We start from the raw sequence: 19,592 nt of genomic DNA, 5'->3' as shown, positions 1-19,592 counted from the left end.
ATTGCCCCCCTCCACATCTCTAGACTGCCCTCTTAAAACAACAAACTACTTCTTGTGCCAATGGTCCTATTATTGCATCTCCCTTGACACTTTTTTTTAAAAAATCTGAAGTGCAGTCTGCCATGGCTCAACAGACAGCAGCAGCAAATAAAAGCTCAAAAATCTGGCACAACAACATCAAAAAATTGAAGGCCCATAACTCCATGGCCGAGCATCTGCTTTGCATGCAGAAGGTCCCAGGCATTTCTAAGTAAGGTTGGGAAAGACTCTCTGTCTGAAACTCTGGAGAGCTATTGCGCGGATGGGTCTAAACCACTGAGCCTCTTGAACTTGCCGATCAGAAGGTCAGCAGTTCGAATTCCTGTGACGGGGAGAGCTCCCGTTGCTCTGTCCCAGCTCCTGCCAACCTAGCTGTTCAAAAGCATGCCAGTGCAAGTAGATAAACAGTTACTGCTGCAGCGGGAAGGTAAATGGTGTTTCCGTGCGTTCTGGTTTCCATCACGGTGTTCTGTTGTGCCATAAGCTGTTTAGTCATGCTGGCCACATGACCCGGAAAGCTGTCTGCAGACAAACACCAGCTCCCTCAGCCTGAAAGCAAGATGTGCACCGTAACCCCAAAGTCGCCTTTGACTGGAGTTACTTAACCGTCCAGGGTTCCTTTACCTATTTACCTTAGATAGACCAATGGTGTGACCCTGTTTAAGGCAACTTCCTAGGTTCCTATTAGATATGAGTGGCACACAGGATGATGGGGGGGGGGGGGAGGTCGGCACGCATGCATCCTTAAATAGCTGTGTGGGAAAGGATTAATATTAACCAGCATGACTGAAAGAGCTGAAATTCCTTCTTCTACATCTTTTGTTAAAGACGTAGGAGCGCTGCCCTTTCTTTTTCACCTGGCCACCAGAATTGTGAGAGAGACAGTAGCTCAGTGGTACTGCATCTGTCTTGGATGCAAAAGGTCCCAGCTTCAATCCCAGGCATCTCCGGGTAGGGCTGTGAACCCTGGAGTTGCTGCCACAATTTTCATTTGAGTAATATTCTATTTTAAAAAATAAAAAATTCTGAAGCTCTCCTGTACTTTAGCCCTATAGTTTTATGTGTGCAAAATGGGACTAACCCAAGACATGAGGTTCAGAGGTGGAAACCCAAATGATCTGGCATTCACAATACTGTTGCATGCCGCCTCAATTCCTGAGCAGTGCAAGATTCCATGAATTCCAGGCACTTACCTGTTTCCTTTGAACGAGGGGCAGCAGAGACTCTGGTGTTCTTAGGATATACAGTGGTACCTCGGTTTAAGAACAGTCCTGTTTAAGAACGATTCATGTTACAGGTAGGTAGCCGTGTTGGTCTGCCGTAGTCAAAACAAAATAAAAAAATTCCTTCCAGTAGCACCTTAGAGACCAACTAAGTTTGTCATTGGTATGAGCTTTCGTATGAAGTGTGCTAGCACACGAAAGCTCATACCAATGACAAACTTATTTTTTAAAAAAGAATAATTTTTATTAATTTTACATATTAAGAAAAAAACACAAAGTATACATAACATCCCCCTTCTTCCAACCCCCCTCCACGGGCTCCCTCCTGCCACGAGAGAGTCCCATGAAAGTAGACGGTCAAAGGTGGTCCATTTTATAATTGGGTTTGTCCCCTCCCCCCTCTCCCCCATCCCAGAGCCCCCTCCTGCCACCAGGGAGCTCCAGAAAAACAAGGAAGAAAGAAGGAGGGTGTCCACCCAACTATTTATCCAAATACACTTTTAAGTCATTGAACTTAAAAAGAATAGGGGGAAAAAGACAAAAGAGAAAAAAGGAAAACCCACCCAACCCCCCAAAAAAAGAAAAAAAGAAAAAAGACAACTAATATAGCTGTTCATTTAAAAAAAAAAAACATTGTGAGGGCTTCCCCAACCTCCCCCCTACCCCGATTATCATTTCCCATTCTCTTTTAACAGATTTCTTATCATTATTCCCATTCTATTTGCCAATTTTTTACCTTCTATTATATAAATTATCTCTTTTTAAATCCTCTTATCACATTCTAAATTTAATATTCTCATTTCCAAATCCTAACATAATTCCATCTAATCAATCTTTCTTTTCTTCCCTTACCTAATTTTTATCCTCCAAGGACCTCTATTCCTTTTGAGCCATTTTTAATCATTCCAAATTTTAATTTGCTACATATCTATTTGCTAATATACCTATTCTTCCCCTGGCCCCAGCCAACCCCCTTCAGTCCAACAAGTTCCATAGTCAGCAGTCCAGTTTTCAGTCCTTTTAATCCATCCTTATAAAGAATTGTCCATTCTTCCTTCATCCCACCCCCTTTTTCCAATGTTTTACAATCCAACCTTCCTTGTAACCCCCCTGGATTTTCCCACTTCTTTGCACATCCATTTTTTTGTGGGTATTCTGAACTCCAAAAATTTCCATCACTTTGGTCAGTCCGAGAACTTCTTATCCTTCCCCCATCATTGGAGGAGTAAGTTCCAAACCTTTCCCCATCATTGGAGGAGTAAAATCCAAACCTCCTTGTTGAGCAGATTCCTCCTTTCCTTCCTCTTTCCCTTCCTGTTGAACTTCATCTTGTTTTGCAATATCACTGTCATTTGATACATTATATATTTCCTCTGCTGTTGCAGTATTGGTGTCTTCCGACTGTAAAAGTTCTCTCCATTCTCGCAATTGTACTTCCTCATGATACATTCCAAGTCTCAGTTCCCACAGGCTTTTCAAAACATTTTGCTGGAACCCAGGCGAATATCCTTTTGTTGACATTCTCAGACCCTTTCAAGGTCACTTATCTTGAGAGTCAGGCAATAGTTACTCCTTTGTTTCACCAACCACATTTTACAAAACTGGCTGCCATATTTGTCACAGTTCTATTGCCTTAAATTCTATAAAAATGTTTAACGTATAGTGTCCAAAAATCCATGCGCTCTTTTCCTTCTTTTTATTTTTAAAGATACTGTCAGCTCGCTGGTCTGACAGGGCTGCTAGCTCCAAGGAAAGAACAGACCTTTCCCAATCTAAATCTCTCACATTGCAGGGAATTTTAATCACGACTGTCCATCTCCCCTCTTACCCTGCTTCGAGGGGAGAATCTTTTTTCCAAAGTTTTTGGAGTTATCTTTTGTATAAAACAAACTTCTTGTCCCGGTTTCGGGTTCTTTAATTAACTGTTTCTTAAGTTAATCAGTGGGAGGAGATGGCTTCCGTATTTTCTCTCTCTCTCCCGTTTCCGAATTGTAATCCAATAAATCAATTTTAAATCCTACTCACTGTCCTTTTCCGAATTGTTCTTTGGAAGTATCCAGCGCTCTCTGCCTCCGGTTACGGAGCTTCTCTCCGCGAGGGTAACGATGCCGCTCAAAGGTGGCCCCCGCGACTTCTACCCTTCTCGCTCCGGCGCTCTTTCCGAGGCAGCCGGAGAGTTGGGGAGTCCGAAATGGGGGACTGCCGAGCTATCTTCATCCCCGGGACGCTCGACCCGGGGCTCTTTGGGGCTCAGCGTCGCTCTCGCTGCCCTCCCCTTCCCTCGCGAAGACGGGTTGCCTCGGAGCTCGAGGCTAACCCCACCGGACGGCGCTGGCGCTGGACCGGAAGCCATACCAATGACAAACTTAGTTCATCTCTAAGATGCTACTGGAAGGAATTTTTTTATTTTGTTTCAAGAACGATTCAGTTTACGAAGTCCGCAAAACCGGAAGTAGTGTCCCGGTTTGCGAACTTTACCTCGGTCTAAGAACAGAATTCGAACAGTGGAAGGGCACCAGCAGCAGGAGGCCTCATTAGGGAAAGCGTGCCTCGGTTTAAGAATGCTTTTGGTTTCAGAACGGACTTCTGGAACAGATTAAGTTGTAAACCGAGGTACTACTGTATTGTTTATTTACACATATACACAATCTGTGCATAAGATGGAGGGTTTCACAGGATTTACTCCCCAGAAATCTTCAGTATTTGAGCACGGAGATATATTTACCATTTACTTTTTTTCTTACCTATCTCTTAGCACTTCGATGCAGTCAAGATGCAGGCTTACTAACAGAGGGAGAACTCAGGTAGAGATGAGGAACTCCTCCAGAAATTGCTGACCATTGGCCAGTGCTGGCAGGGGCTGATGGGAGTTGGAGTCCAACAAAATCTAGAGGGCCAAAAGTTCCCCATCTGTGAACGAGGACAAACCTCAACTTGTTTCAGAAGAGTTCTCTCTCTTTCTGTCTCTCTCTTCTCAAAACGTTTGTCCTCCCGCACATTCTGTATCTCTATATCTCTCTATATGAAGTATGGGGGGATTATATGGTTACTTATGATTTATTCTCAATCTGCAATAAATTATTTGTAATCTGAACATATGTAGCTGTTTATAAAGAGCAATTATGTTTTAGGCCTTGCTCGAACTCACTTTGCAACATTATGCAACCTTTCTACATACAGTGGAACCTCGGTTTACAACTACCTCTGTTTATGAAAGCCTCTGTTTATGAATGCCGTGAACCCGGAAGTGTTTACACATCCGGGTTCCGCGGCATTGGATGTGCAGATCGGCGCTTCACGCAAAAGCGTGCCTCCGTTTACGAATGCTTCCGTGGAACAGATTGCGTTCGTAAACCGAGATTCCACTGCACATATATCCTATATCGGCTGTTTTAAGTGGAAGTTGCTAAATTGTACAGTATACTGTACTGTAAATGGGCCAGGGACCTGTGGCTCTCCAAATTCTGCAAGACTCCCAATTCCCTGTTAGTTTGCCTTTCTTAGTGCAGAAAGCATTGAGCTGATGTGTAGAGATCTTTCCTATTCTAATTAATTCAGGAGGGTTCTGGAAGCTTTTCTGTGTGAAAGAAACAAACAGAAGGTTCATGATGTTTGGGTTATTCCTTCAGAGAAGATGAATACAGCTGGCTTAAACTGGTTCTGTTATCTCTTTCTGTCAAGGTCATCATGCTGACTATACTAATAAGGCCAGAAGGAGCCTGGGCTTCACTTTCTATCTCTCTTTCCTTCCGGTGTGGTGTTCTGTACATAGTATGCTTAGTGTTAAGGTTTAGAGACTTATTATACAGCAAGTTACTGTAAGTTAAAGTTAAGTCTGCTGCAACTGGATTTCTTATGGACAGTGCCAATCCTGAATGTATTGGATTTGTGACCATTATGCTCATTTGCCTTCAGTAACAGTAAAGCTCTGCTGGATGAAATACAATTGCCTCTGGTCTATTTTTGGGGATCCTGCAACGTGTTTAAGTTGTTACTCTGCTAACTATACATTGGAATCTACTCTGGATCAATATTGAGTAGAATTCCATGACACTCCCATCATCCCCCAACCAGTGGCCATGTTGGCTAGGGATGACGGGTGTCAGAAACCAGCAAAAAATCTGGGGTATCACAAGACTCCTCAACCCTGTCACACATGTAACATTTGATAACATTTTGCAGTGTAATGAACAACTCTTCTGAAAAAATCCTTATGGTTCTTTCTTTCTGCTTGTGCCAAAACAAATTGTTTGCCCATAGGGCACTATCTATCTTAAGGGATAAACGAGAATTGGATTCCCCTTGTAATGGTTTTGGTAGCGGTTGGAGGATGGATGGTGACTAACAGATTGAGGTTGAATCCTGACAAGACAGAAGTACTGTTTTGGGGGGACAGGGGGCAGGCGGGTGTGTGGGACTCCCTGGTCCTGAATGGGATAACTGTGCCCTTGAAGGACCAGGTGTGCAGCCTGGGAGTCATTTTGGACTCACAGCTGTCCATGGAGGCACAGGTTAATTCTGTGTCCAGGGCGGCTGTCTACCAGCTCCATCTGGTATGCAGGTTGAGACCCTATCTGCCCGCAGACTGTCTCACCAGAGTGGTGCATGCTCTAGTTATCTCCCGCTTGGACTACTGCAATGCGCTCTACGTGGGGCTACCTTTGAAGGTGACCTGGAAACTGCAATTAATCCATAATGTTTCAGCTAGACTGGTGACTGGGAGCGGCCGCCGAGACCACATAACACCGGTCCTAAGAGACCTACATTGGCTCCCAGTACGTTTCCGAGCACAGTTCAAAGTGTTGCTGCTGACCTTTAAAGCCCTAAACAGTCTCAGTCCTCTATACCTGAAGGAGCGCATCCACTCGCATTGTTCTGCCCGGACACTGAGATCCATCACCGAGGGCCTTCTGGCGGTTCCCTCACTGCGAGAAGCAAAGCTACAGGGGACCAGGCAGAAGGCCTTTTCGGTAGTGGCGCCCGTCCTGTGGAACGCCCTCCCATCAGAGGGCAAGGAAATAAACAACTACCTGACATTTAGAAAACACCTAAAGGCAGCCCTGTTTAGGGAAGTTTTTAATCTGTGATATTTTAATGTATTTTGGTATTTGTTGGAAGCCGCCCAGAGTGGCGGGGGAAACCCAAACAGATGGGCGGGGTATAAATAAATAAATAAATAAATAAATAAAGGTATGCTGTTTGCTATGTATAGTGATTACTGAGGAAGCACACACAAATCCACGGAAATGTGAATAAACAAATGGGAGATTAAATATATATAGATACATCCATATACACAGAAGATTGGCAAAATAATTCTACCTCCTCTGTAGTTTCCAGGCCTGTTTTTCAAGTGTGTTTGGAATCAAAGTATTAGTCTAATAATGATGTACAAACATCCAATTATGTATCTGAAATATTAGCTTTCCTATCTCCCATTTTCTGATGTTTAGAGATAATTTTGAAGTCCGGGGGGTTTATCTTATGGTTTTTAAACACCTGAAGTTGCTGGTAAAAATAATTTTATTTTCTTTGAGCATGTTTGGAAATATGATTGAAACCTCTCTCTTTTGATCTGAAATGTCAAAAGACATGGGCTCCTTTTGTTCTCTTCAGAATAATATTATCCAAAATATATTTGAAAGTGTTAGAAGCTATCCAGATGTTTTTGCAAAATGAAGATTAGCTTCCCATTCAACTCCTCTAGTTTCAATTTCAAAAGAACCATATAGTATCGTTTTGCATCCTGAGTATATTTAGAGAGGGTCAGGGATCTTCTGAATGGTCCAAAATGACTTCATACATTGAAGATGACCAATAAGATTGAAGGGAGTGGTTTTTCAAAGGGATTCAGAAACCGGACTGGAAGGGTTTGGTAACCATAGCAACTACTTCAGTGATGTTAATAATTATGCTAATAGTGAATGGCACTTAGGGGTTTGACCATAGGTTCTGTGCACTTTCCAGTAGCTTTAATTCTGCTGAAGTTTGATTCTGTGAAGATGACACCAAAAAATCTTAAAATAATTTGAAGGAATTCGTAAAAGAAATCAGGAAATGCAAATTATGCATGGTCTTTGGGATGCTAGGAGTTTTAGTTCAGCAATGTCTGAAGGGTCAAAGTTTCTTCACATCTGGGTTAAATGATACATCTCTAGGTGTATTTGCAGACCAGCATCCTTCAACCTGGTGCCTTCCAGATGTTTTGAACCACAAATACTATCAGCTCCAGCTCTCATGGCCAATGATCAGGGATGATGTACCAAGGAACATCTAGGGGGCACCAGGTTGGGAGAGGCTGGCCTAGGGACTCTTGCTTTCAGAGCAGAAGGACATAAGGAGGTCCTGTAGAGGCAGAAAGAGCTCATGACTTACACCCTTATGTCTTTTGTGTCACATCACTCCTTTTGATCCTCTTCGAAACCTCTTTTGTTATTGTAAGTTTGTGGTTTTTTGACGTTGTTCCATTTGCCTCAACTCTGGCTTGACCGCTTGATGCTTAACTCCCACCAGAGTCAGCCAGCACATCAGTCCAAAACAGTTGGAAGGCACCAAGTTGGTGAAACCTGGGGAAATGGCAAGGGACAGGATCCTTGTAGCTTTCCCATATGTGTAGAACAGGGAATTTTTGGAGTGGTGCAGCTTTTTTCATCTCAGTATTTCAGACTCCCTCTCCCACAAGTCCTCCTTTTGCACAGCTTTTAAAATCACCAGAGCCCTATTCTCCTTTGTACATCATGACCCTATCTAACCATGGGCCTCAAATGATCAAAGTCCACCTTTCAAAATCAACAAAATCATTAGGGTTTCAGCCAGCCTCTTTCATTCTCCTTCTAACAGTAGGCATTAGCCAGTTATTGTGTTTATCTTTAAGCTTCAAAAAAGCTGAATTTTCTTATTCTTACAGGTGCAGCCCTTGTTACAGGCACAAGAGTTGGTCAGCTGGCGACCCTACAAAAGCATAAGGGCGAATTGATCACCCTACTTGGAAGCCCTATACCTAGCACACCTGCTTGATTTGTGAATCTTATTTAGGAAATGAACCAATGCCACTATCATCAGAGGTTCTTGACAGGAAAGCTTAGATTCAGTTTTGAGGGAAGGTAGAGAATAGGTGAAAATCATTTCAATACATGTATAGGAGGAACAAAAGGACAAAGGGTCTAGAAGTCACAGCATTGGGCAACTTACAATTCTTTAAACAAATATAAAATTGAGGGATAGCTCAGTTGGTAGAGCATGAGACTCTTAATCTCAGGGTTGTGGGTTTGAGCCCCATGTTGGGTGAAAGATTCCTGCATTGCAGGGGGCTGGACTAGATGACCCTCACGGTCCCATCCAACTCTATGATTCTGTTTCCTTTATTTGTCACAACTGGATTTTAATAACCTTGTTTTCAATTACTTCTTATAAATGTTTTAATCTATTGTGTCCTCCCTAGAGTCGCTGGGATGACAAACTGATAAATGAGGCAGCACAGAAACAGAGAGGCATGGGACTGATTTTCAGGTCTGCTTTCTTCCACTAAGGAGTTGTTATTGTAGTACCTTGCAATGATAAAATTCAGGGTCAAATCATTGTTATACCACAGGCAAGGGCGTAGCCAGGATCAAAACTAGGGGGGGGGGGGGCAAGCCATGATCATTCAGGGGCGGGGCCACAAAGTGGGAACGTGGGCGGGGCTACAGGGCCAGCTGGCCTAACGACATCGTGGTGGCAGCAGCGGCGGCAGCGGCCACCTTGTGCTTCTGGGGCTGGCAACGGCAGCGGCTACCCTGCTTGGCTGGAGAGGACGGGAGGGTCGGGCAGGCAAGAGGGGGTGACAGGGTGGGCGAGGACAAGGCAAGGCACGGCCGCAGTCACGACAGCTCCGAGGCGTTGCTGCATATCAGCATAATATTTCAACCATGTTGTGGGTTCAAGCCCCACCTTAGGAAAAAATTCCTGCATTGCAGGGGGTTGGACTAGATGACCCTTGTGGTCCCTTCCGACTACAATTCTATGATTCTATTGATATATTACCATAGCATATGCATCATTCTGCTTTCTTGAATTGTCCTACTCCTAGGCATAGCAGCCAACTCCTAGAGGCCTAGGTGCCTCCCCCCCCCAATTACTAGTAAATACCATATGTGAAAGAGTCATCCCCCCCATGTTGATGGGCTTTCTATGTGGGGCTTATCTGCCCCCCCCCCGTATTTTATTAAGAATGGAAGAGGGAGGGAAGGAAGGAAGAAATAGAGAGAGGGATAACTCATATTTGTGGGTGCCTCTGGGTGACGCTGTGAAGCTGGAACTCTGCAGCAAGAGGACGGGAGGGTCGGGCAGGGGAGAGGGGGTGGCAGGGCGGGTGAGGGCGAGGGAAGGCACGGCCGCAGTCACGACAGCTCCGAGGCGTTGCTGCATATCAGCATAATATTTCAACCATGTTGTGGGTTCAAGCCCCACCTTGGGGGGAAAATCCTGCATTGCAGGGGGTTGGACTAGATGACCCTTGTGGTCCCTTCCGACTACAATTCTATGATTCCATTGATATATTACCATAGCATATGCATCATTCTGCTTTCTTGAATTGTCCTACTCCTAGGCATAGCAGCCAAATCCTAGAGGCCTAGGTGCCTCTCCCCCCCCCCAATTACTGGTAAATACCATATTTGAAAGAGTCACCCCCCCATTTTGATGGGCTTTCTATGTGGGGCTTATCTGCCCCCCCCCCCCAGTATTTTATTAAGGATGGAAGAGGGAGGGAAGGAAGGAATAATAGAGAGAGGGATACCTCATATTTGTGGGTGCCTCTGGGTGATGCTGTGAAGCTGGAACTCTGCAGCAAGAGGATGGGAGGGTCGGGCAGGGGAGAGGGGGTGGCAGGGCGGGCGAGGGCGAGGCAAGACAGGGCCGCAGTCTCGATGGCTCCGAGGCGTTGCTGCATATCAGCATAATATTTCAACAATGTTGTGGGTTCAAGCCCCACATTGGGGAAAAATTCCTGCATTGCAGGGGGTTGGACTAGATGACCCTTGTGGTCCCTTCCGACTACAATTCCATGATTCTATTGATATATTACCATAGCATATGCATGATTCTGCTTTCTTGAATTGTCCTAGGCATAGCAGCCAACTCCTAGAGGCCTAGGTGCCTCCCCCCCAAAAGAAATTACTGGTAAATACTGTATTTTAAAGAGTCATGTTGATGGGCTTTCTATGTGGGGCTTATCTGCCCCTCCCCCAGTATTTTATTGAGGATGGAAGAGGGAGGAAAGGAAGGAAGAAATAGAGAGAGGGATAACTCACATTTGTGGGTGCCTCTGGGTGACGCTGTGATGCTAGAACTCTGCAGCAAGAGGAAGATACCGGTACACCTATGCAGGAGCCTTGTAAGCAGCTTTCTCTCTGCTTGATTTACAGCAGGCACGTCCAACAGGTAGATTGTGATCTACCAGTAGATCACTGGATGTCTGTGGTAGATCACTGCTAGATCACTGGCACCCCTAAAAAAGCTCACCCAAATTTTTCCTCCTCCCTAAAAAAAGCTGAACTATGACCTGAAGCCCTAAACAAAAATGGGCCTCCCTCCCTCCTAAAAGAAGCTCAACAAGTTTGACCTAAACCCCCCAAAACAGGGCTTCCCTTCCTTAAAAAAACTCAACAGCTTTGACCTGAACCCCCCAAAAGGGGGTAGATCACTCCCAGTTTTTAACTCTGTGAGTAGATCAGAGTCTCTTGGGAGGTGGCCACCCCTGATTTACAGTATACAGATGCAGGAGGAGGGGCAGACTGGAACACCAATGCTTTTTATAAACATCACTGTGTCTATCAAAGCTACAGCCCCCCCCCTTCTTATTCACTTCCTTTTAGCCTTGCAGGGCCACCTTAGTCAAATTGAATCCTCTGCACCCTCATTAAATCGCCAATAGAACTGTTAATGAGATCCCTGAATGCCCATTAACAACTCCCACTGAATAACAATAGGGTGGACCTTGCCTGAAGGGATATTCTGCTCCATTGTCTTAACTGCTTAAGTACTGGTAGCCACTTTGCTTTATTTATTTGATGTGTTTTTGTTACAGCTGTGTTCCCGCCCCCAGCAAGTGGAGAGCTGCTCTTGCTAAAGCAAAGCCCTTTCCACTTCAGTTTTTGGAGGGGCAAAGTATTGGTTATGGTCTGTAAAATACAATAATTTTTTGCTTCTAGGGGGGGCAGCTGCCCCCTCCTGCCCCCCCCTGTCTACACCCATGACCACAGGGGTGTCAGTCTGAAATTTATAAAAATCATGTAAATTGTGCACCAGAGGAAACAGTAAGCACGTCGTGTGCAAAGTCAGAATTGTCAAAGGATCTGTTCATTTTCCACAGTTCTTCGCAGATACAGTTCCATGCAGAATCTGTCATCAGGCGAATAATATAGACTCTTATAACAATGTCCCAATTCAATTTGTGATGTTCCCTTAGCTACTGTTTTAGAAAGCTCCGGAGCACTCGTGATTTAGCTAAATAAGGTGGTGCTGTGGCACCCAGGTGGTGCTGTGGGTTAAACCACAGAGCCTAGGGCTTGCTGATCAGAAGGTCGGCTGTCCAAATCCCCGCGACGGGGTAAGCTCCCGTTGCTTGGTCCCAGCTCCTGCCAACCTAGCAGTTCGAAAGCACGTCAAAGTGCAAGTAGATAAATAGGTACCGCTCTGGCGGGAAGGTAAACGGTGTTTCCATGTGCTGCTCTGGTTCGCCAGAAGCAGCTTAGTCATGCTGGCCACATGACCCGCAAGCTGTACACTGGCTCCCTCGGCCAATAGCGAGATGAGCGCCGCAATCCCAGAGTCGGTCACTAATGGAACTAATGGTCAGGAGTCTCTTTACCTTTACCTCCACGATCCTTCCATCATGATCTAGATCTCTCGGCCATCAAAATATCAGTCCAGGTTTTTCTCCATTTAATACAGATTTATCCTTTTCAGAAAAGTAAAAACAAACAAACAAACAAAAATCCCGTTACCAACAACAACCCATTTCCCATATCTCAGCAAACCCGTTTGCAAATTACACTTCTCCTGTTCTCGGAAGCACTCTTAATTCAGAAACTGGTCTGCAGAGGGTGCCATACCCTCACGTCAGTATACTGAATCCGTTATTTTCATGGTTAAGAAATTGTAATGAGCCACTTTGCTTGGAGGAAATGTTGGCTGGAACTACCGGGTCAGGTAATAATAGATATTCCCCCAGCTCCGCTAATTTGAGTGGAAGAAAACCGCTTCTCATTCCCCTCGTCTAAATTAGAGACATAGATAAACAAGGAGATTTTTTTATTTAGTATGGCATGCCTTTATAGATAGATGGTCAGACTAATGGTCAGACTCGGTGTAAGGCTGATCCAAAGTATGCTTGCCCAGAAGTCCCACTGAGGGATACACATGCAGTGAAGCAAACGGACTGCAAAGTCTGCTAGGTTCAGATTCCAGGCTCGACTGTTTCCGGCAAGTGCAGATTCCGGACTCGGCTGTTTCCGCCGGCCCAACTCGCCGATCCTGCGCCGTACGCAAGAAGTCTCGAGGAACGGCGCACGCGCATTCCACCTTGGAGGTAAAGAGAGCGGCTGTTGGCGTCCATGATGGCGGCGGCGCTCGCTGAGAGGAGCGCGGCCGGTGCCGAGCCCGAGGCAGCGGCTGTTCCGCCCATGGCGGGGCTGCAGATGATCCAGCAGGGAGCCGAAGCCCGGGTCTACCGGGGCCTCTTCCTAGGCCGGCCAACTGTGGCGAAGCACCGCTTCCAGAAGCGTTACCGACACCCGCTGTTGGAGGAGCGTCTGAGCCGCAGGCGGACGGCGCAGGAGGCCCGCTCGCTGCTGCGCTGTCGGCGGGCAGGTGAGACTCCTCGAGGCTGGACTGCACGGGGAGAGAGGGCGCGCGGGCTGGGATCCCGGGTCCTTTAAATTGCATGACCGGCCCACATCTTTGCAAAGAGTGCGCGGTTGGGAATTGCAAGCAAAGCAGGCACGCAGCTCGATTCCAGTCGTACGTTTTTACTGACCGAAACTAATCCCGCCCCCCTGCTATAGGCAAGGAAGCTGAAGGCGGTGAGCTAAGCCACAGGTGTTTTGGACAGGCGCCCCAGCAGACAGGGTCGCCGTTGTTTTCGTCCCTTCCAAAGTTCGTAAGGCTGCTCACTTTCGTTGGAGGATATAAATATATTTAAGTCTGCTCGGTAGATCTAAAAAGTGCCCTGGTAGTGTTGGGGAAGGGGAAAGAATACCCCACCCCCAAGATTAACAGATCCCCCCCCCCCGTGGGCTTATTTTTTTTTAAAAGTCACCATTCTCTGTTCCCTATTTTTGTATGGGGGTGGTGGTGTGAGAGTTGTAGTTCAGTGAAACGCACCCTTTACTGTACACTTGTTCCAGACCACTCACAGGTAGCCCAAACTCTTGATTTGGCACACATGAGAAACAGGAAGCATCCAATGGATGACAAAAAAGGAGAAACGGTTTTAAAGATGCATTAATTTTTTTTAAAAAAAATATTACTCATGTCTTGAACTTGAGGTAAAGGTAAAGGGACCCCTGACCATTACCGTGTTTCCCACATTTTAAGACACCGTCTTATATTAATTTTACTCAAGAAAATAAGCCTATGGCTTATTTTCGGGGGGTGTCTAAAAATGTTTATTACCATAAGTACCACATGGTTCTGGGCACCTGCCTCCTCCTGCTGCATTGCTGCTGCTGGCTCCCGGAGGCTCGGGGCGCTCTGCGCAGCGCTGTTGGGCACCTCCGGGAGGAGGAGGAGGCGGCCTGCCAGGTCGGCGCCCAGCAGCCCCGAGCCACGTGGCGTTTTCAACCGTAAGCAACAAAGCAAGGCGCAAGGGTAACTGAAAGGAAACACATTTTTAAAATGGCAAAGGGGGCAAGCCGCTTGTGCACTCGGCGGTGGCAGCGAAGCCCAGAAGCCTATTTGACTATGAGGAGCGGGAGAGGAAGCGGCGGGAGCGATAACAAAACCCCACTTCTCGCCCCTTTTCCTCAAGTCGCCTGAGAGAACCAAGAGAAAAGCACGGCGTTTGTTGTTAGTTGCCTTGGCAACCCGAAACGGGACGGCAAGTGGGGAGGGACACAAGAGCGAACCATTAGTGGATCTGTCGGCCGATCGCTCTTGCGCTCGCGGCATGGCCAGAGAAGGAGGTGGTGGCGAGACCAAGCCTTTTGGCCGAAGCAGGGAGCCAGCGCTCCTGTTGTTTCTAGTCAGGGCCCATTGACTTGGGACTCTGCGGGGCGGAGCGGGAGCCGGCAGCCGCCTCAGGGGCTCGCGGAGCGCCCTGAGCCTCCAGGAGCAACGCTCGGGGCGCTCTGTGCAGCGCTGCTGGGCGCCGACCTGACAGGCTGCTTCCTCCTGCTGCTGCCGCCGCCGGCGTTGTTGCCGCACTGAATCCACGAAAACCGAAGCGGCTGGGGTCAGGAGCACCCGAGCCAGCGGCCTCGTCTCTTCCTGGCCCTGCCAAGGAGGCCTGCTGCCCCGCCGCCCGGAGCTGCTGGGCGCTCCATCCGCGCTGCTGAGTGCTCTGCGCTGCAGCAGCCGGTTCCGGGTGAAATCACTTCAAACCTCAGCGCTGAAGTTCCTCCTAGGCGCGCGCTACAGCTGAGCCAGGAACAGCTGATTCCCGTGCTACAGCTGATCTGCACCTCCCCGCTCTGCTTCCTTGCTTCGCCGGTGCCTGGGTGCTCCGTGCTGCAGTAGCCGGTTCCAGGCCCCGAGCTGGCAGGCATGTCTTATTTTCAGGGTATGTCTTACATTTCTCAAATGCTTAAAATTGCTGCCCTGGCTTACTTTATGACTACGTCTTAAAAAGGGGGAAACACGGTAGGTCCAGTTGTGAATGACTCTGGGGTTGCAGCGCTCATCTCACGTTATTGGCCGAGGGAGCCGGCGTATAGCTTCTAGGTCATGTGGCCAGCATGACTAAACCGCTTCTGGCGAACCAGAGCAGCACACGGAAATGCTGCTTACCTTCCCACTGTAGCGGTACCTATTTGTCTACTTGCACTTGGACGTGCTTTCGAACTGCCAGGTTGGCAGGAGCTGGGACTGAGCAACGGGAGCTCACCCCGTCGCGGGGATTCGAACTGCGGACCTTCTGATCGGCAAGCCCTAGGCTCTGTGGTTTAACCCACAGCTCCACCCGCATCTTTGTTAGGGCAGTACTCATTCACATGTTGGGCCCTGGACCCACCTTTAACCCAACACACATTATAGACCCTCTTTTTTGCCATATATTTGCATGGCGGTGGTACGGCTGCTGTTGGTCCTGACCCACTAGTTGAAAACCAATGTTGCAGGGAGTACTGCGGTCTTGGACTAGGAATGTACAAGGAAAGTTCCTGTTACCATTTTCTAAAAGCTGTGTTTTAATCTTCAAAGTTTTGCTAGGTCTGTTGGGGAAGTTCAGAATCTGAAATGACAGAAGTGTGCATAGCTAGGGTGAGAGAACTGTGTTGTTGTTAATGGAGTGGTGGCTCCATTCGTTTTAAAGCCTCTCACATGTGCTGCACACTCTTAGCTCCTTTCCCCCACTACACACCGCCCTCTTCCTAGATCCCTTGGATTCTGTGACAGAAAATAAGTTTAAGATGCGTAGTGTATTCACTGCAAAAAAGCTTTACTTGCTCTGAAGACTTGTCTGTATTTGAGGCTAATTATGATGTATAATTTTTTGTTTTTGGTTGTCTTCTATTTTAGGGATCTCTGCACCTGTTGTATACTTTGTGGACTATGTTTCAAATTGTATATATCTTGAAGATATTGTGGGATCAACTACAGTGCGGGACTATATTATGTCTGAACAGCAATCTAGAAATGATTCCAGCAACCTTATTTTGCTAGCAGAGAAGATTGGTGAGATTCTGGCACATATGCATGATGAAGATATTGTGCACGGGGATCTCACAACTTCTAACATGCTGCTCAGACCACCACCAGCAAAAAAGATGGAGCTGGTGTTAATAGATTTTGGACTGAGTTTTATTTCTGCCCTACCTGAGGACAAGGGTGTTGATTTGTATGTCTTGGAAAAAGCCTTTCTGAGCACCCACCCGAACACAGAGGCTCTGTTCAAAGCACTCTTGAAGAAGTACTCGGCTGTATCTAAAAAATCGGCTCCAGTGATTAAAAAACTGGATGAAGTGCGGCTCAGAGGAAGAAAGAGATCCATGGTTGGATAAAAGAAAACAGTGTGCACTGCAAAGAGTATTTAAATATCTTCAGTTATGTTACATTATGAAATAAATTTTAGCCTTTTTCATTGCTTTGTATTTATACAGCAACTATGTTGGGGTTTTGGGACTTGATGACAGTATTTTGAGGTTGGTAGAGCACTCTACAATTCCACTTGCATCTGCTTACAGTATTTTCTTGAAGCAAACAGTTCCATACCGGCAACTGAAAAAATTTGTATTGAAAAAGAATATGAAAATGAAATAAATGCCAGACATTATTTCTTAGGTTGGGTTTATGTAGTCCAGTTATGTAGTCCTCCCAGTTTAGGCCAGTGCAAGATGGTCAGACTCCTTGTTCATCTCACAGTTTCCATCACAGCCTCTTGTGCCAAATGTAAATTACCTTTAAAGGAAGTATCTGTAGCAGCCAGATTCAGTTTGGCACTTTTAAGCCTGCTGCAGTCAATGAGTTTAGTCAGATTCACTGTATAGGAGTAGGCTGTTGTGTTGCAACCCTGTCTACACATGTGAGTGTAAGCCTCATTGAGTCCACTGGGCATTGCTTACAAGTCATAGCTGCCAAGTTTTCCCTTTTCTCGCGAGGAAGCCTATTCAGCATAATGGAAAATCCCTTAAAAAAAGGGATAACTTGGCAGCTATGTACAAGTAAACATGTAGAGGAATGTGCCATATGACAGCAATGCTAGGATTGAACAGTAAGTATACTAAGAGTAAAGAGAGGGGGGATGTGAAATGGTGGTTTCTCATATTATCTATCTTTTGCTTTGATGGCGGATGCTCTTTGATGAAGACAACCTGCTTTGATGGCAGGTGCAACCCCAGCAAATTATTCATTTCATTTATATACATATACATATACATATATATATATATAATCTCAAAGAGGTTTAAAACCTACATTAAAACATCAAATAAAGCAACCCAAACAAAACGTTACAGAAGAAAGTCAAGTTTACATTCAAAGCAGCATAATTAAAAGCAAACTAAAATATTTTAAAGATTTCAAAATTAATGATTACAAAACAGGTCAACTACAGAACGCACACTTAATGCAGCAAAGTTAACAAAAACATTTTAAAAAAACATTTCAAAATAAAACATTACTAAAGGAAGTCAAATATAAAATGCACACTTAAAGCAGCATAAATAAATTGGCCAGTAGCACCAACATGGCTACCTACCTGAATCTTACAGTAGCATAATTAGCAAGAGGAAAAAAATACTATCATAAGTATAGAACATATCTGCTGTTATTGCTGCAAATCCTGCTAATGATGGTTCATGGTGGGCAGTGGCTGTGGAAGCTCAATGACCTGGGTCTGCACTTGGAGACACCTGAGTTAGTCTCTGGGCTCCAGTCTCAGTTTTTGTAGCTGGAGTGAACCAGGGCCCCACCCTCCCAGGCTAGTGGAAAATGGTCTGCAAGGCAGGGAGCAGGTCTTCCAGGACTCGCAGAAAATGAGGGGGAAGCAAGCAGGACAACCGAGTTCACTGTAGAAAAGCTTCCTTCCCTCAGTAATTCCTCCCACGGGCTGCACCTGACATCAAAGCAGCAGATTGATGAAGAAAAGGAGCATCTGATCAAAGATCTGAGGCAGATGTATACATATACATATGGAGTAAATCACTAGGTGCAAGTACAGGTAGGTGTATTTAGGAGTGGCCTGTAGCTATGTGGAAGGTTGAGGGTTAAAGCTTGCAATTCAAAGTACGCTTAGCCTTAGCTTGACAGCTAGATTGTATGAAATTGTGATTATGTTCATATTTCACTATATTAAGATCAGAAAGGGAAGAAATAAAATGCCCCAAATGAGCAAAATAGAAGTAGGTAAGCGTATCAACATACCATTTGTCTTTTTTGATCAGCCGCTAGGGTTCCAACTACTGAAACATTTCAGAAAAGCATTACAGAACCCAGCCTCTGTATTTTGGAGGCAACACGATGCAGCTGATAGAAATGTTTCTGTCTGCTGTTGGCATTGGCAGAAGTGCTGGCAGAGGCTGGAAGCATCTCACATGTACGGTACTACCTATCAATGTAAATGTGATGAAGACTGCATTCTATCATATTATCTGGGAAGGAAGCACCATTGAACTCAGTGGGACTTACACCTCAAGATTACACTGATGGCTCCATATGTACATTTGCTTGGAAGTACTGTAATTATCGAATGCAGTGAGTCTTTGTCAATGTGCATAGGAGCGAGCTGTATGGTTCCCTCTCATTAAACAGCTCTAAGCGGAGGTTACAGAATTTGCCAACGTTTTTATTTTATTTATTAAATTTGTATAGCACCCTTCATTCATAGATCTCGGGGTGATTCACAAAAAAAAAATCATGTTTCTGTTTCAATTTTTCTAGACTTAAGCAAACATGTTTCTTAAGTGCTTCCTTTTGGTTTGACTAGCAGAAACTAAACAATATGCTGCTTTCACCCCCCCCCCCCATCTATCTGCAACAACTTTAAAATGAAGATGCATCGACCCCCTCGGTCCTACCGTGCAGTTTGGAGAGTGGCGGCTGCATATCTACTTGGAAGTAAATCCCACCGAGTTAATGCACAGGGGCAAGTGCTCAGAGGACTGCAGCCTCAACTTTGCATTCCTGAGCACTCTTACCTGAGAGCAAACCCAGCGGTGTGACGCAGAGGGGTCGCTGGACCCGCTCACGGGCATACTAGGAACAGAAAAATCGAGCGCAATGGAGAGACGCGCGACCGGAGCTCGCGTAGCGTCACGCCATTCGGGCAGAGAAAGGACAAAGCATTCCTCACGCTCCCCTGAAGAGGGCGTGGAGTAACTTCCGAAATAGCACAGCGGCAGCGCGCGAAGCCTTGAGAACTAGCAAACCGCGAGGGCGGTGAGTTCGAGGCGGCTGTGCGCTGCTATTCCCCGTGCAAGCGTCCTAGCGCCCCGGGCTGCTCGTGTCCGAGGCGTATTCACTTACTTGCGAGAGAAAAACGGCTCCCGGCCAAGTGCCCGCTTCCCCGGCTGTGGGTCCCGGGTTCCACCGGCCAGGGCATAGTTTTAGCACGCCATCGGCGCCCTGCTTCCTGGTCTGAATAGTTCCCCAGATGGTAGCGAGCAAGCGCCCTTCCAGCCTAGCCAGTCAAAATAA

At 46.2% G+C, this 19,592-nt stretch overlaps 1 protein-coding gene across 1 annotated transcript; it reads left to right on the top strand.

The window, feature by feature from the left end:
* The first annotated feature begins 12,827 nt into the window (after positions 1 to 12,827).
* Positions 12,828 to 16,539, top strand: TP53RK (TP53 regulating kinase). The gene is made up of 2 exons (XM_035124329.3): positions 12,828 to 13,112; positions 15,978 to 16,539. The coding sequence occupies exons 1-2, from the start codon at positions 12,857 to 12,859 to the stop codon at positions 16,457 to 16,459; spliced, it is 738 nt and encodes a 245-aa protein (XP_034980220.2). The 5' UTR covers positions 12,828 to 12,856; the 3' UTR covers positions 16,460 to 16,539.
* The last annotated feature ends 3,053 nt before the right edge of the window (positions 16,540 to 19,592 follow it).

This window comes from Zootoca vivipara, chromosome 7 (genome assembly GCF_965207765.1).
Source record: "Zootoca vivipara chromosome 7, rZooViv2.hap1.1, whole genome shotgun sequence".
NCBI lineage: Eukaryota > Metazoa > Chordata > Lepidosauria > Squamata > Lacertidae > Zootoca > Zootoca vivipara.
This window is presented reverse-complemented; position numbering and strand designations above follow the sequence as displayed.

Excerpts from the sequence above, each read along its gene's own strand:
- TP53RK (XM_035124329.3), top strand. The coding sequence starts at position 12,857 with ATGATGGCGGCGGCGCTCGCTGAGAGGAGCGCGGCCGGTGCCGAGCCC. Across the intron at positions 13,113-15,977 it reads GCTGCGCTGTCGGCGGGCAG|GGATCTCTGCACCTGTTGTA; the intron begins GTGAGACTCCTC and ends CTTCTATTTTAG.